The sequence below is a fragment of the Tenrec ecaudatus genome, chromosome 4, assembly GCF_050624435.1.
Source record: "Tenrec ecaudatus isolate mTenEca1 chromosome 4, mTenEca1.hap1, whole genome shotgun sequence".
In the NCBI taxonomy this organism is placed as follows: domain Eukaryota; kingdom Metazoa; phylum Chordata; class Mammalia; order Afrosoricida; family Tenrecidae; genus Tenrec; species Tenrec ecaudatus.
In genome coordinates, this window is record NC_134533.1 from 180,699,779 (window position 1) to 180,718,528 (window position 18,750).

At 39.0% G+C, this 18,750-nt stretch overlaps 1 protein-coding gene across 8 annotated transcripts in view; it reads right to left on the reverse strand.

The window, feature by feature from the left end:
* Positions 1-18,750, reverse strand: part of RBMS3 (RNA binding motif single stranded interacting protein 3) — an 860,635-nt gene that overhangs the window by 112,546 nt on the left and 729,339 nt on the right. For 5 of the 8 annotated variants that reach the window (XM_075547116.1, XM_075547113.1, XM_075547115.1 and 2 more), the window contains exons 9-10: positions 14,499-14,595; positions 12,175-12,225 (exon numbers count right to left, since the gene is read on the reverse strand). In XM_075547116.1, the coding sequence (XP_075403231.1) occupies positions 12,175-12,225; positions 14,499-14,595 (148 nt within the window). The remainder of the gene's footprint in view (positions 1-12,174; positions 12,226-14,498; positions 14,596-18,750) is intronic. The other 3 variants (XM_075547121.1, XM_075547117.1, XM_075547119.1) reach the window with 1 other exon arrangement.

Consider the following 18,750-nt stretch of genomic DNA (forward strand, 5'->3'; position numbering starts at 1 on the left):
CTAGCACCCTAGGAAAATGCCTCTCCCAATGAATCCAATGCAGACAAAGTAAGGCCCTTCAAAAGTAAACAATACCAAACAACAACAGCAATGCACGAAATCCTACTAAATTGGGCGTATATGTCTGGTATCTCTTCATTTCCACTCTTTTACACGAGCATTTTGACGTGCTTAACAGTGAAGCAAACGATTCGTCTAGTGTTGCCATACTAAACTGTCTTGGAGGTTTTGTTCTGAGGAAGGTCGGAGGGATACAATTTCCAGCTACAGTATTCAGAGAACTGGACTCAAATGGGACCAATGTACCTTCACTCTCAACACTTCAGTAATTTCATAACTTGTTTGTTTCCCCAGCAGCATTCATAAAATAAATGATTTACCCTATCTCTATATGATTGTGTTGCCCTGGTAACTTGTCTTTTCTATAAAATCTGACTTGGGTTTTCTTTTAGCTGTGTATTTACTGTCTCTAAGGAAATAAGGCTTTAATGAATTGGATACTTACATCGTGTTTTTATATAATTATGTTTAATATGCTAAATAGCTACTAAATAAATAATGTTGTCAATATTGTTACAAAGAAACTGGCTGGGTAGTGGTGCTATGGATTGCTGTTAATGCAATAATGAAAAATGTGACATACTGTTTAAGCTCACATTGGGAATCACATATAATTGAATATCTCTATTGCTGTTGGTCTTCTTTTCAAGATGGCCTACTGTTCTAAAGTATTGAATGCATTATTACTTGATTTACTTTTTCTTCCCAACATTCTACAGTAATGTAAAAGCACGTGCAGACAGATAGCCCATATGCACATATACTAGACAAGAATATATTTTTATACATTCCTATAGTACAAAGTCGGGGTATTTCAATTAGTGGCATTTTTTATATTACTGGATATATAAAAGTAGCCTTCTAGATTGTCTGGTTATATGGTGTGCGCCTATCACTTGGTAGTTCCAAATTACTAAGATATCAAAATTTTTAAAAAATTAAAGCAAATTTGGGGATTTAAAAGGACCTGGCACCCTGCTGCAGTGAGCCATTACTGTGCCTAGGAAGCAAGTATCTTAGATTCAGGAGACTATCCCTCCAAGAAGCTTTCAGAATATCAACATAGAAGCAAAAAAAAAATCAGACTTCTATGGATATGAAAATACTTGTTACACAGGCTTTTCAAAATGGCACTTTTATAATGCAGCACAGTTTAATTTTTCCCCTTTTGTGATTGATTTCTTCATTACTTCAATGGAAAATATTATGTGTTCACACATACAAGTGAAATAATTTCACGCTGTTTTATATTTTACAAATTAAGCCTAAATCCTAGACAATAGTTTTAGATTGCCGAGTTAAAAAGTGTATAAGAAAGTCTTCTAGATTTAACTAATAAAAGCTGTATTCTAAAAGATCGCAATTCACCTTTCCAGCTAGATATTTCCTTTGTCTCGGAACACAAATCTGTTCCCTTAATGCAAGCTATTTGCCCCTTTGTTCCTGAAAAAATAATTTACATATTTTATTTGTATTTTTTCACCTACAGTATCCCTGACCCAAGCTCTGCTATTTTCAATGAACTCACATGCGTGTGAAAGTTGGACAATGAATAAGGAAGGCAGTAGGAAGAACTATTGATGCATATGAATTATAATGTTGGCAAAGAATACTGAAAGTGCTGTGGGCTACCAGAAAAAAAGTTCCTAAACTTGTCTTGGAAGAAGTGCAGACAGAATGCTCCTGAGAAGCAAAGATAGAGAGATGTCAACTCGTATACTTTAGATGTCTAATCAGGAGAGACCACTCTCTGGAAAAGGACATCATGCTTGGTAAAGTACAAGGGCAGGGAAAAGAAGAAGCCTATCAAGGAGATGGGTTGTTGCAGTGGTTACAACAGCCTCAAATAACAATGATTGTAAGGATGCTGGGTGATGGACAGCGAAGTGTTTTTTCTGTTGTGCGTAGAGTCACTATGACTTGGACCAACATAATAGTTCCTAACATCAGCAACAACAACTACACACACACACACACACACACACACACTTTTTTTTAACCTCAACTATATTTGCTGATCTACAACTTCTAATAAAAAGTAAATGAGGGCACATTAAGAGATGGCAATAAATGAGTTGAAACAAAGTGTGTATGAATTATTGAATGTAAGATGAATAATCAGGTTGTTGAATGCAAAATTGAAAACAAATAAAATGAAATCCTTTGTCTTTAACATATAAATGTAACTTATATCTTTTAAGTTCATGTTTATATCTTTGTTCTTTTCTGTCCTTTAACTATTGATAGATACCTCTCGATTTAATTTTATGCAATTACTAAATATTTGATGTTTCTGAGATGATTCGTGTAAATATAAGTTCCCTATGTACGTGAGAATAGTATCTACGATCAGTCTATATACTTGAGGCCAGGTTAGTCCTTGCTACTTCTTCTGTATCAAAAACACCTAGAATATTCAACAAAAGCATAATGCTAAATATATATTATCCCTATTCTTTCACTGACCTCCAGATTCTATGTTTCCTAAGATGAAGAGTCAATTAGGGGTTAGCAAAGGCCTCAGGAATGGAAAAGAACTGAAGTGACCATCTGAGGGAAAGAGTTCCCAAAGATCGCCAAATTGCCAGTGGTTGCTCTACAAATGCTAATATATAGCAATTATTTATTAATTGACAACTACCTTTAATTCATACTATATTTAGATTTATAAGTTCTAAAAAATCAACTAATAGTTAAACCATCAATGATGTCAACTTGGCTAAGATTATACATTTCACAACATAATTATCTCGATTATTTTATCAACTACATTATAAACTGTGCAACAATCTAATAGAGACATAATAATCAGGTCTGATATTCACAAACCCTTAAAAGGCTCTGGCAAAATGGTCATAAATTCATAATGGGATTATTATATATTTCCTACTCTCCTAGAATTATATCTCAAAGTAGTAATAAATAATTTCTTAATACAGGTTTTGGTGAAATAAATACAACTATCCCAAAAGTCATGTTATTGTCAAGTGTGAATCCTTTAAAAATAATATTTATAATACTATTTAATATGCTCCTAGAATTTAGAGAAAAAGCTCTTCTAAATTATTATTTTATGATAGCCTTATAATTCTGATTCATACAAGGAAAAAAAGACATGTAAGAGAGAAAGCAATGGTATATTTCATTGATATTAATGTCAAAACCATAATATGAATAAGTATAATGGAAGAGCATTTTTAAAGGCTACATTATGACCATAGACTCTCTAGAGTTCTGTATAGAGTGGTTACATCTTAAGAACAAATTTGATAATATTAATTATAATAAGATGAAAATAAATTCACAAAATAAGATGCATAAGAAGAGGGAAAAAATGAATCTCAATAGTTTTCAAAAGCTTTTCAGGTAAATTCAACGCCTATTGTTGATTTTTTTTAAAAAAAGGCTTTTTATAGTAGCATTCTCATATGATAAGGTATAAAAGGAATGCACTACAAGGCAAATGGGCAAGAAAAGTACATATATGAAGTACGGTAGAAAATACATTATTTTTGATCACCTGCAAAACCCAAGACAATCAACAAAAGTGTCTATTGGAAACAATAAGATAATTAAGAAAAATAATTGGTTGGATTATTTTCCCCACACATAGGCTAGAAGAACAGTGATCACACCGCCATACAGAATCAGCCCAACATACCAAAATGTGGGGCGTTCAGCTGGGCAGTCAAGCTTGTCTGTTCTGAACATGAAGGCAGAAAAAGGCTATGCCATGTTCAGAGAGGTAAAGGACATCACAACCTGAGGTAATATGTAGTCACAAATTAGAGCCTGATTTGGGGAGACAGCCTATAATGAACTTTTCAAGTGGTCATTTTCAAGAAATTTTGAGTATTAGAGAATTTCTTTTTTTTCTTCTTTTAATTGGAGAATTTCTTTTTAACGAGGCAGTTGAAATCTTTTTTCACAATAGTATATGCAATGTGATCCCATTGGGGGGGGGGAAAGAAATGTATCCATAGATCTCCACATACATACCACACACGTGCATACAAAATTAAAATACATGCGTATGTATCTTGTTCTTCTCTAATCCCTTCAATGATGTCTGTGTGTAAATGTAAACAGGGAGAAAGGCTTCAGTTGATACATACATACATCTGGAAATATATGCCATTTCATGTTAACATGAGTATTCTTTGGACTAGAAAAAAATAAATGTTTCTAATATTTGTATTGCTGATTATATTCCCCAATGTTTGACGATCATTTTTGGAATAAAGACTACTCTTAATTTACGATCAATCAAATTGGTATCCAAAATAGGTTATTTTTCTACATGCCAAAGTGACCAGTGAGAAATAGAATTTCAAGGAAGCATACAGCAGTCACAAAATATTAAGACACCAAATGACACATTGCAGAAATGTAAAGAACATAGGTGAGCACGGAGAAAGGTTAACACTCTCTGAAAGTACTTCAGGAAAGAAAACAGTCTTGAGTAAATGGAAGCCATCCTTCCTTCTTACACAGAACAGGACAACATTGCCAATATGTCATATTATGAAATACCTCATAAATAATCATATAAACTTAAAGTTATTCCAGTCAACATTCTAGTGGATTCTTTAATTTCATAAAACCATACTAACATCCATGAAAAATGATTTTGAAACATGAGAAAACTATGCCAGTGACAGAGCCTACCAGGTTTATAAGGTCTATACATTTTAATAACTGAAATAATAGACCAATAGAATATAGTCTAATGGAGAAATTTATCAGCGGTACAAAACTATTTATTGAACGATAAATATTGCCATAAAATTTTATATCAATGTGAAAACATAAATGACTTGTCAAGTAGAAGTTGTTATGGTATTTGGTTAGTCATTTGAGGGAAAATATTAAAATCTGGTTCATAGTCTCATAATACAAAATAAACACTAAAAGTAACAAATATTGAAAACAATATAATACATATTGAAATTATTCTGTAAACACAGTAAGAGAATACACAACATTTAAATCTCTATAGTGGAGAAAGTGTTGTGTATGGAATCTGAATGCTCTGAAAACAATGGCGGGCAAAATACAACCTACAAGCTAAACACGTTCATGACTCTATTTCTGTAATTAAAGTTTCATTGGAACTCAGAGATTCCCCCTCATTCAAGTACAGTCTATGGCTGCTTTTGAACTACAATGGCAAACTGAGTAGCAGAGAAAAAAACACGTGGTTTGAAAAAAATAATAAATACTCTCATGGGAAAGTCTGATATATTTGAATATATACATATTAAAATCCCATAAGGCAAAAACAATATAATTCAAAATAATATTAACCAATAAACATTTAATGTATCTATGACCATGTTAGAAGGACCCCTACGGTATAATGGGCTAAAAGTTTGGGTGGCTAGCCGTACGGTCAGCAGTTCTAAGAAAGATGAGGCTTTCTACTCCAGTGAAGAATTACCGCCCAGGAACCCCACCGGGGCAGTTCTACTCTGTCCTGTGGGGTTGCTATGAGTCTCAGTTGACTGGATAGCAGGGAGTGAGTTTGAATATGATGATGTTAACTGATCACAATAAGGTTTTTTAGAAAAGAAAGGTTCCATCACCCAAAAGAAAACACAAAGCAAATTAACGTGCAATAAGGAGAACAGGGCAATAATGTATGGCCCCAGCTCAACAGCTCGAAAACTCACAGAAATCAAAGTAAAATATCAACAGGATACCATTCATCATCACTTTAGCCAAGTATTTAAAACATAGGTCACCAGTGTTAATTGAAGCCATGGGGAAATGAAAACGCTCATTTACCATGCAAATTGATAATAATCAATGTGAAGTGCAAAGCTAGACAAATACTCTGTTCCAGAAATTTATCCTATTCTTATTTTCCCACAAATGCTTAAATTACCACCCTGAGCTCATGCGCCAATACTCAGAGCAACTTAAAAGGCTATGGAGAAAAACCTGGTCAATACAGCTCGGTGCATCTACACAAAGGCATGTTATGGCGTTGCTATTGCGACCTGAATGTTTTGACATGCAGGATGTTTTATTACCGTGGGGTAAGAAAGTAAGCTGCAAGATTTATAGAATAACATTGTGTATATATCTAAAACACACACACGCAATTTACGCATGTGCATAGAGATACGTTTGTGTGTTTAGACCGTGACTGGGTGGTAACATAAGGACTTAATAAGTTTGTTTATAGAGAGCACAGTTGATGGGGAGGAGCTCTTGGTGGGAGGGCTTTTATGCCTTTCTGACTTAAGAGTCTATTAATTTCATTATTTAAAGTTGATTTTTTTTCTTATTCTAAAGTCATCTAAGATTTCTTTTGATAATTTACTGGAGCCTTTTGAAATTGCATCTCACGGTGGTAGAGCCAGTACTATTTCCCACAGTAGTTAGGGTGGCCCAGAAATGTGCTGCCCTGGCATAGAAATTGCTTTTGTTTTGCTTCTTGTATTGACTTTACCTGATAGTGTATAGGAAAGGAGGTTGCGCTCATAGGTTCATGCCTGTTCCCTTTGAAGGTTATTCTCACTCCTTGGAATTTTCTTTCCGTAGAGGGCATGCCTATGGATTCAGGTTGTTGTTTTGTTTTTGCTATTCACTTAAAAGAGATGTGGCCCACAAGCATATTTACCAGCTCGACTTGGTAGAGAGCAAAAAATTTTGCACTTGGTACTTTGAAAATATCAGAAGTTCAAAAACAAGCACTCAAAAGGCATAAAGGCGTATGGACAAAGTGGATCCAAAACCCAGCTGTAAGACAATCAGACAGTCCCTCACAGAAGGGCCACACAGAAAATGCGTTAAGTGCAGGGTGCAGAACAGCACTGATGAAACACTATCCTCTAGTTCTTTCACATCTCTTCCCCTCACTATTATGGTTCTTATTTTACCTCATTAATCCTGGTAAACATTAGTATGTTCATTTGTGCAGTTAAGATCATTTGATGGATGAAACCCAAGATTGATAATCCTTCAGAAATAGTAACAGGAGTAATGATTCCCTGAGAGTATTGGAAGAGAGGGTGGGGAGGGGGAGAAGGCAGAGCTGATAAGAATGATGGATGTGTAATCCCATTTGAGGGGGATGAGTAACAGAATTGTAGGATATATTGGATGGTATAAAACAAGGAAAACAACAACAGTGATAATAATATATAACAACAAGGGTTCCTGGGGGTAGGGGTGGGGCGGAGTTGACATCAAAGGGTTCAAGAAGAAAGAAGACATTTTGAAGCTTATGCAACTGATACAATTATGCTTTATCTAAGTGGATTATGCATAGTTACAATATCTCTAAGAACGTCTAACAGAAGTTTGAAATAATAATAAATTTTAAATTAATAGCAAAATGTCAAGGGTTTGAAAATGAAGACTTAAGATATATCATTTTTTGTTCTACTTAGGTTTTAGCTAAAAAGGTGGTATCTGATCACCATAATTTTTAAGGAACAGAATTCTACCGTTTACAACATTCTTTTGTACATTTACTAATGTGCTTTTATAGAAAACGCACCTGTGATTTGGGGGAATACAACTTCTGAAATGATTTCCCTATACACTGAGACTAAAGAAAGGTCAAGTATTCTGCAGCTTGAATAGCTTCGTTGAACAAGGGAAACTTGCCTTTACTATTCAGCTTTAAATTTGGGGTTTACTACTCATAAAAAAATCAGAGTTCAGCCCTGCACTGCAACAACCTAGTCAACCTACATTTCTTAGAAAGCTGTAAATAGATAACCAATTGCTTTTAAGTAAAAAGGAAAGCTAACCTTTCTCCTCGTGATGAAATAACTCTATGAAGAACAAAGGATTTATGATTCAAATTAGCCTAAATAGAATTTAAGAAAAGAGAACTCTGCTTCTCTTGTGGCCCTCTCATCTTTCCTCTTTGTTGGTAGTTCACGCCATGTCCCATCCAGGGCGACATGAGCTCCGCCATTGTGCATTCATAGGAGAGTGCAATGTGACATTATGCAGCTATGCAGGGCAGATATTTGGTACAATCCATCATCTATTAAAATGCTGTCAGTGTAATGGTGAGACTTGAGCGCACAGTACAGAGCCCTGTGCTAAGAAGCAAACACAAATAACCGATCACATTGACAAAGTCAGCGATTTTGCTTTGAAAGCAAAGCGTGAATCCTAATTTAGTCTTACAGTACTTTCTCCTCAGCGTCTGTTCAGGAGAACAATGACAAAGTACAAACACTTTGCTGCCCTAAGTGGGGTTTGACAACTTTCCAAGGTCACTAAACATAGGCTCTACCCTTCGGCTTTCTGTTTTCCTTTTGTCCTTCTGACTCTTCCTTCCCTCCTCTATGCTGCTTCATTTCTCTCTCACTGTTCCCACTCCAGTTTAACCATTCACCTGCCTTGGTAAAGACCAGGGTACTCTGCTCTCCTCTGTGCCTGTTGCCTAAGGATTGTTTTTGATCTAATTCTGATTGAGAACTTAGAGCCCTTAGAGGCAAACCTGAGCGAGAACCTATAGGGCATCTGTGGAGGCAAGGTTTCTTTCTCTAAAGCAGGTGATAAGGGTGTCGTATGGCTGTTAGTGAGACTTTTACATGAGAATTTCTTCAAGTGCAGGTAGGAAAAATGGGATTGAGGAGAAAAGTTGCAAGCAATGATGAATTATGGACAACCTACTTGACACACAAATATCGACATCTTAAATTTATTTGTAAAGTAGGTACCAGCTAGTGCTATAAAGTGGATACCTAACAGACATTTTTTATAACTTTAGTGTTAGATATTGAATGGCTTAGTTAGAAGCCTACTACTTGAGAATATTCATTTTATTAACAGCTACAGAGACCACCTTCACTAATGTTACTGGCAATATAAATTAAATAAGCAGCATGGATGTGGAAGAAATAAGTGATTTTTGTTTCTTCTCAGCTTTCATTTTATGCTAATATTCATTTCATATAATCAGCCTAAAGTTGAATAATAATATAATAATATTCAGGTATCAGGCATCATCAGAACAAAAAATCTTACCATAGTGAATGAGGGGGGGGAGTGTGGAGTGGAGACCCAAACCCATTTATAGGCCACTGGAGATCCCCTTGCAGAGGGGTCTCAGGGAGGAGACGAGCCAGAGAAGGTATGATGTAGCAACGATGAAACATACAACTTTCCTCTAGTTCCTAATGCTTCCCCCACCCCTCCCACCACTATCATGATCCGAATTCTACCTTGCAAGTCTGGCTAGACCAGAGGATGTACACTGGTACAGAAAGGAGCCAGAAACACAGGGAATCCAGGACGGATGATCCCTTCAGGACCAGTGGTGTGAGTGGAGATACTGGGAACGTAGAGAAAGGGTGGGTTGGAAAGGGGGAACCGATTACAAGGATCTACATGTGACCTCCTCCCTGGGGGATGGGCAACAGAAAAGTGGGTGAAGGGAGACGTCGGACAGGGCAAGATATGACAAAATAATAATTTATAAATTATCAAGTGTTCATGAGGGAGGGGAGAGCAGGGAGGGAGGGGAAAAATGAGGACCTGATGCCTGGGGCTTAGGTGGAAAGCAAATGTTTTGCGAATGTATGGGCCCCTAATAAAATGATTTTTAAAAAGAATAATAGAATAATAATATTTTACTTATTTAATACTTTATTTCACATAATATCCAAAACACGCAATTCATTATGTGCTCGTATGACTATGTTATAGATAAAAAACAACAACGGTGCTTCAGAAAGTTTAAGCTTCTTACCCAAGGCATTTAATTGGCAAATATTGCTATGACAAAAGCCTAAGTCAGAGCTCACAATCTAGTCATTCATTCATTCATTCATTCATCATTCACACAAATACTTATTGTGCCACGTGTACTTCCAGATCCACTCAGTTTGATCATTTTATTTTATACCTATCATATTATTTTTTTAAATTTTCATAGGAGGGCTAGAGATTCTTTTCAGACTCAAGTTATTTTGTCTCACTGCCATAGATGGCCTTAAGTCTTTTTACATTTTAGCATCATAGAATGTTTAATTTCACCATCTAGTAATGATGCAGATGAAAAGGCCTCTTGATAAAAATTATTTACAGGAGATAAAGCAGAAAGACTGCCGCGAGAGTCAATAACAGCGGTGGCACATTTGATCACTTGATGGTGTTTAACCAATGTCCAGTACTAAAGCCAACAAAGCGATGGGGGTGATTCCAGGAATCACAAATAGTACGGATTTAAATGAGTGGTCCTACAAACACGGCACCAGTTAGTTGCAGGGGGTAACAGAGTACTGGTGGGCAGCCGCTGCCGCACAGGAGACCCCAGGGGACAAAAGACATGGCGCTGATGCTGCAGGAAGATACGTGCGACCTGCTGTCTTCCAGCATGGAGCCGAAGCCATATGGATGGGAAGAGATGTGCATGAAAAAGATGACCAAAGTCCTGAGCGGTGCTGAAGAAAAACCCATGCCGCAGCCGTCCCCTTCTCCTTCCAGCTACAGAAGGACGACAGAACCTTCCTTACTCTGACAGCTGGTAACCGACTCAGATTTTCCCAGATGTGCATTCCTTCTGGCCACAAAGAGGATACTTAACCTCAGTGCAGGGCTGTATGATAGACGAACACTTCTCTCTCTCTCGAAGATGGTTGTTGCTTTCTTAAGTCTCCTCTTTAAAACTTGACAGGCTTTCTTCCCTTTTCCTGTGTTGACCCAGTCTGGGCTATATATTGTTTGACAGTTCATGCTGAAATCCATTAGTTTTACATTCTACTTTTTATTAACTTCTTGAAGTTCCCTAGTGTATTTCAATATTTAAAAATTTTTTAAATCAAAATTTTAGGAGAACATCAAAAGCATAAATGGACAAAGCTCAACTATGGAAACTAGGGCCTGGAAATGACTTCTTTTGTTCAGAAAATACAAGTGTACCCTTTAGTGTGTTATACCTGATCTCAGAGGAGACCTGCCTGCACAGTGGTTAAAGCCTGTGGCTTCTAAGCAAAAGGTCAGCGGCTCAACTCTACCACTGGAGAGAGATGTGACAGTGCGTGGACACCCTATGGGACAGGTCTACTCTGTCCTGTTGGATCACTATGAGTCAGAATCAACCTGATGTCAACAAGTTTTTGTTCCCCTTAGTCAAAGCAAGCTCTGAAAGGGTAAAATGGTAACATTGTTTCTGTGCATAACTAGCATCTTCAATAATAATAACAATAATACACACTATTAAAAAGTTTTTTTACATATGCTCTCTTATTTTCCTTTCCAGAAGTCTCTTGGGGCCAGTGCCAGAAAAGGAAACAAAGGCAAACTTGTGAGCATATCCAGGAGTGGGAGCACCTTGTCCCAGACTTGTAGTCTTTTCCGCCTGCCTCTCCCTTGAGTCATCTGCGACTGGAATCTGTCTCTCCTCAGTATACCTCTCTATCAACTAGAAAGCCTGGAAGACCAAAGATCAACGGAACCTTGACCAGTAAGTCTATATTCAAATGAAACACATCACATTTAAAACTTTGGGCTAACGTAATATTCGGTCCCTAAATAGGAAATTGAACAAATATAGAATTTTAATCATCTGGGGAAGATATTTACCATTAAAGAAGATCGTGATGATAATTAACTTAGAAATACCCATTCACTTTGCTGTCTTTCTGTACATGTCCATCTGTTAGTAGACAATTACTTCCAAATTTCAACTATTTCCTTACACTCAATGCTCGGTCAAGATAATTACAATTCCCCCAAGAAACGCATCGACAGAAAGCACCCAAAGAAAGCAAAACACACAAGAGAGAAGGACAACCAAAAGGCTTCCCTGCGAGAACGACTGAACTGCTCAAGTTCTTGCAAGAAGCAGAAATGTCCTAATCCTAACAACTGTTGACAACAACTCACAAGGCCGGCTGCTGTTTCCTCCAGTGAACTTTGTCCCTATCACCTCCCTTGCTCCCTCTTCCTTCTCTCTCTCCCTCCGTCTCTCTACTTGCTTTCGTTAGAAATTCAGGCGCAGCAGTATCATTGGAAAACATGGCTGCCTGAACGAAGTATGGTGTACAGCAAAAGCTTTGCACCAAAGCTTCTATGCATGACACAAGCTTGCACTGGGATAATAGAAATATGTAGCCTCAGGTGACTGAGAACACTTACTGTTGGTTGCATAGCGTATGGCGGATGAGGCATCCATGAAGTACTCTGGACCTATGCATCAAACAGCGTTTGTTAGCACAAAGCAATCACAGAGACAACTTGGGTCTAGTGCTCAGTGGAATCACACTAGGACAGAAGGAAGTGGAGTCCATCTGACTTTACAGCTACTTAGTGCTCAAAACCAAGGATAGAAGGGAAGTGCCGAGGGCTGATTAATTAGGTCTCTGAACCATGATCAAGGATAAAGGATTCACTAGAAGCTGTTCCACTAGAGCTGACTATGATGCCCCATGGTCCAGGTTGAGTTTTGAGGCATATTTGGAGGTTAGTGATGGAGACTAGCAAGTCTTAGGCGGCCTCAGAGACTACATGGTACTCAGGTCTCAGAGCTCTCTTAACATAACGAACAAGGCAAGCGTGAACAGCTATGGCTTCCTCTTTTAGCAATTTTTTTCTTCATTGATTGTACTTTCAAAAGTTCAGGCCATACTTTCTTGGAAGTAGACGTTAAAGTTAGGTCCAGAACAAAATAGCTTATCTAGAAGTTTTGGGGGAAGGCTTTGGGTTAAACCTTCTTCACAACCTTCTTCTCCTATAGCCATCTGTGTGGCAAATGAAAAGGAGGGTGGGGCCCGCCAACTGTTCTGGGAACCATGTGCCAGGTAAAGAAAGTCAGCTTATAAGAGCAGATTGTCACGAGGCGAACCCTGAAGATTGTGTTTTGCCATGTGAAATTACCGTATTGCTTTCCATGTGGAATTTTCAATGGAATTGCCAGTGGCAATTTAGATTTTTAAAATAAAGCAAGGAAAGAAGAAGCAGTGAGTGGCAAGAATCAACAACAGAGGAAATTGCTCTGATTCCCTTTCTGAGAAAAGGGAGCAGCAACTAAATTCCACACGAGAGCCCTCCCAAGTGAAATCACTTTTCTGTGGATATGTTATGCATGACACCAAAGTGCTCTACCCTGGAACTCAGTGGGTGGTCTTGGCTGAGACAGAGGCCAAGATGAAGAAAAAAAAATGGAAACACTTATCCATGGGTGTGTAGATATATACACACTCTACGACCAGGCAGGCCTGCAGACAGTGCAGAGACCCCCAGCATCTGCACAGAGCCTCATAGGTCCCTCGGAAAGGCAATTAAGATAGCCGCTCCTGGGACACCCTCGAGTGCAATTCCAGTGCTCGTCTATTCCACTGGACTACCGACATATCGCAGGAGTCTGTGCGCAGACAAACAATGAAAATGATCTGCTTCAGGGGGAATCAGTCAGACCAAAACCAAACAAACAAAACTGTATCTAATCTCAGGTTTGAGGCTCTGGTAGCTGGGACAACCTGAAAAGCAGCATGTTATGGCTGAATACGGTGAAGCTTCACTGAATTCGTCACAACAGTATAGTTTTACCCCCGTGAAACACGCCATACCGCCCCCCCATCTGCAACACATCTAGAAGTATGTCCATGCTCACGCTTGCACGCTCTCTTTCTCTCGCTGTCATAACTTTCACAAAATAAGACTAGACACTGTCTTGCTGTCGGCTGCATGCATAAGCATTTTCTAATTAGCACAGAAAAGCAGTTCCAGAAATCCTTACAGTTAGAGAGGAACAGGGAGTGTATCCTATTTGATCATTCAGAGACACGAAAGGAGGAAGCTATTTCGAAGGGGAAGCATGGCTACAATTCACCTACCCACTCCAATTCATTGGCTATCAACGCAGGTTTAAAACACACGTTGAATCTGAGATGTTCTAGAGTTTTCACACGCAGAGCCTTACAGTCTCTTTGAAGTGAGGATGAAGGAAGAGCGAGGCATGGGTATAGTGTTTTACCACAGCCCCAGTCTCCCGCTTGCTTTGGAAACCTGAGCCAACACCTATCCATGTAGCTTTACCAGGACAGCGGTGACAAAATGAGATGAACATGGTACAGTCTCCTGGAGTGAGGGAGGGGAATCCCTGAATTGTGCTTTTCTAAGGAACACAAACAAACAAACAAAATCCCAGTGAGGCTCGCGAACAACCAAAACAGAAAATAAAATCACTTCGCAGTAGTCCTTGAGCTATGTTGGCCTGAAAGCAGCGCAGTTGCCAGCACCCAACGGGAAGAATGAAGAGTATGCACATTGTATTATTCAGTGGCGTGCATGCAAACGGGCCCACGAGAGTGTAGGCTGGTTCATTTAACTCGAGGATCATTACATTCGGGCGTAACTAAAGTGTATGGAGACAGCTTTCCTTTTGATTCTGTCCTACTGGCTCTGGATAGACTACCCTTGGCGAGGGAGGCCACTCCGGAGGTGCGGGGGATTGGACCTACCTGGTATGTGGAGACAGGGGAAGCAGCAATGAATGGCGTGATAGATGTCTGTGGAATCATGCGGTTGGTTGCAATACTGTACGGTGAAGAATAAAATCTGCAAACAGAAAACAAAAAAAAGAAGATTCATGAAGCGACTGCTTGCCTGGCTGCGAATCAAGTGCTACCGAGCTCCCTGGGGAAAGAAAGACAGCGTTCCACCCTCGCGTTTCCCTCCGACGGTTCACAGGAGCGGCCACGAGATTTACAGTCTCTGAGCCCACTCGGGGAAATCAATCGTTCCGAACAAAGTGACAACTTTGAGTCCTCTTATAAAAATGGGCCACACAAAAATCTCTCTTATGCCACGCGAGTGTAACCGTGTCTGTAACCATTAGGGGGAGAAAAGGCAGGTGCACAGATTTAAAGGAAATGCCGCTCTACAGTTCTCTGAAGGAAACGCAAAAGGACAGCACTGAGTTTCCGAAAGGGGCTGATGCGGCACAGACCCAGCGGAACCACCTACTTAGTCAAGAAACGAAGGAGCAGCACCTAGAACGGTCTAAATATTTTATTCTACTTAGAGGTCGGTGTCCTTATGTAGCAAGTGAGCTACATACTTTCTCTAAGAGACAGGGAAAAACAAGGGAACAATTTATCACTTTATTTCCCTGTGGGAATAAGTTTGTGTGTGTGTGTGTGTGTGTGTGTTTTGGTAGACCATCAAGGACCTAGTGCTATACCATTGTAGAGTCCTCCCAAAATTGAAAAAAAAAAACAACTGTTTTCTAGTTCTCTGTATTCACTCTTCACTATATAAATAAGAGGTAGGATGTCCTGTCCCACAGCAAAACTGGCCCACAGAAACCTCCAGATGAGGAAATTAGTGACACATGTATCTCCGCTCAACCCATTCCTTAGAATCTGCATGCTTACTGCACGTTCATATTTATTTGCAGCACTTTGAACTCATTGTCCTCCTTGCCTTACAGGGAAAATGAAAAGCCACAGAGCTCAGCCACGGAGCAGACAAAACTGAGAGCCCAGAAAGGAATGACTTTACTGATGTGAAAGCTGGATTTGGAAAAAAAAAAATGTGTACAAGGGATAATGCAGAAAAAATATTTTACTTTGCCATACCCTAAGGAAACATGTTTCCTTGGAGTATATGTATGCATGTATGTATGTATGCATGTGTGAATGTATATATATGACTGAGGTTTGAGTTTGGGGGATACAATTTTATCACACTGGAGTGGTCACTGTCCTTTTGAATAGAGGATATCAGGGATTGCCTGGAAGGAATTAATTCATGAAGAAATGCATTGATGATGGCAGGCTTGTGTGTCAAGATTGCCATGATTTAAGGAGTGATTTCTTCATATTGGAGTTTTATAAAAGTCTTTGATCTAAGGTTGGATACTTGTGATCTTAGTTTTAGTGTATGTGGCTCTCAACAAGGATTCCACAAATCATCCTCTTTTTCGTAAGAAAACAAATGGATCTGAAAGATCACCCCCATTGTGTGCTAACTTCTTACTACTCCATACCCAGCAGACCCCTAAGTTTATTATTAAAATTTTAAAGCATCCTGAGAGTACTTGGGAAATTTTTTTAACGAAATGGAACAAAACAAACACTAGAAACAATTCAGAGAGAACTGGAACACTCTCATGCAATGCTTGTGGGAACAGATAATGGTTTGGTCACGTTGGAAAATATATTGGCAATTTCTTATAAAGTTAAATATAGCATTACTGTATGGCCCACCAGTTCCACTCAAAAATGTTCTAAGACAAATGAAAGCATACATTTAAAAGAAAACTTTAATATAATGTGTCAAGTAGCCTTATTCAAAATCACCTAAACCTGAAACCAACCTACATGTCCTTCAATTGAATGGATAAGCCAACACTGTCCATCTGAACAATGGAATACTACTCAATAATGAAAAAGAAAGAATGATCAATACCTATAACACTGGGATAAACCTCATACACATTATGCTGTGTGGAAGCATCTCGATAATACGATTCAATTTTTGTAATAATATGGACAGGTAGAAAATACATCAATAGATGCCTAGGTCTTAGTGTCAAAGGAATGCTGCTTCACTGAGTATCAGAAGAGAATTTGGGGAGATTTATAATTGCTCTGTACTTTGATCAGAAGTCCCAGTGGCATAGTAGACTACGCCTTGAGTTGTTAACTGCAAAGTCAGCAGTTCAAACCTACCAGCTACTCTGTGGGAGAAAGATGAGGCTTTCTACTTTCAGAAATCCACCAGGGCAGCCTTCCTCTGCCTCATAGGGTTGCTGTGAACTACAGCAAACTTAATGGCAGTGAGATTGGTTTTGAGTATCTTGATTCTTGTAGTAGACTGGGCATATATATTTGTGAAAACTCATATATATATAACTCCATTTAAAAGTCAATTACTATGCAAGGAAAAGCAACCATCCTCTGACTTAGAAAAAAAATTACTGCGCATTTACTATGAACTCCAAACACGGCAAGGCTCTAATGTCACTCCAAATTTTTTGATTTGGCTACTTAGATCATATCTTATCTGGATCCTTCACTGTAGTGAGAACAGAATGCCAACACCCTGTATTGGCTAATCCAATCTGGCCCCTGCCTGCCTCTCTCATTTCTCCTGCCTCTTGCCCTCTAGAACACAGCACTCTAACCTTCTTTCTGTAGTTATTACGTTAGTCAGACCAACTGATGAGAGTAATGTCTAAAACTACCACCGGCTCCTTCCCAGTCGCTCTCCTTCACTTTGCCCTCATTTATTGTCTTCATTTCTCTGATCACACTGTCATCATCTTTACATGTTTTTCTTTATTTCTGTATTGATCCCTCTCTAGAAGGTCAGTTCCAAGAAAGCAGAGGACACGTCAATATTGTTGTCGAGAATACAGTCCGAAGCTCAGTAGATATCTACGAAGTAGCTGCTGAAGGAATGGCTGGCCTTGGGGGAAAGCAAACATCGAGTCGAGTACACAGTGTCCAATGACAACATGCTGGGACTTTAGCAGACAGGTCTCTAGCCCGTGTAGGAAGCTGTGGGTGAGATTCCAATGAGAGAGTCCATGGTCACATAACTGAAGAAACTCAAGCCAAATCCAATCCATTGCTGTTGGGACACTGCCACCTCTTGGGAGCCCCCCCGTGTTAACAGAGCAGAACTGCCTCAGTGCGTTAACAGAAACACGCTGCCAGGAACTTTCTTCTATGCTATGGTTGCATGTGTTTGAATCATGAACTTTTTGATAAGCAGTCAAATTGCAAACTGCTTGCTCCACTAGGGACCTTAGGCAACACTCAGTGTAGAAGCTTCATTAATACATTCATACATATTAAGCATGCAGGGGTATTTGGAACTAAGGGAAACAGTCTTTTCCTAGGAATATCATGGTTTCCATTTACGATCTGCAAATTGAAATTGCACTTGGGACTTATCGTTGACAGATTTTATTTATGAGGCAGTGAACAGTAAGATTTACTCTGAGTCTCATAACGATGTGACAGGTACTCTTGACAGACCATCTCTTTCACCATGCTGTGGTTTAACTTCTGTTACAAACCCAGATTCAGCCTCTCATGCTACCCAGGACGAATCGCACATCAGATTTTACCGTGGCTGTTCTGTTTTGTAGAAGGCACCAATTAGAGTATTGGAAATGAAAGCAATGAGTGTGGATTGACAGGCAGAGTTTACAGGAAATTCTACGGGGGAAGCAGACAGCATAAACAGGAAGAACTCAGCCAAGTAAACTGACACGAGCAAAAGGAACCCTTAGGGAAAGTTTATTGCATTTTTGTTCTCTCTGGCTCTAACCCTATCCATCAGACAAGAATGATATGTCATCCTTCCCAGAGCGTTCCAGCGCTGTCACTCAAGTCCCAGTCATTTAGAACGGAAAATGGACTGGGGAGAACAGTGTCGGCACGCTGTCTTGATCCCCTAATTCTGGTATTCTGCAATAAGCTCTTCCCAAGCCCAAACATAAACTGGATGAATTTACAGGAAACCCTCTACTTAAACCACGAAGCTTAGCAGTATCAGATCTAAAGAAAATACACAGGACCAGAGAACTGCAAAATATGCTTCCCAACCTCTTCGGTGTTTCTTTTTTTCTTCCTCAGTCCATGCGGTAGATCTGTCATGATTTGAAAATACTGTCATATAGGTTTCAGACTTAAAAAAAAAAAAAGAGCATCCAAATAGATACTTCAAGCATAGATGCTTTTTTTAAAAAATTGGGGA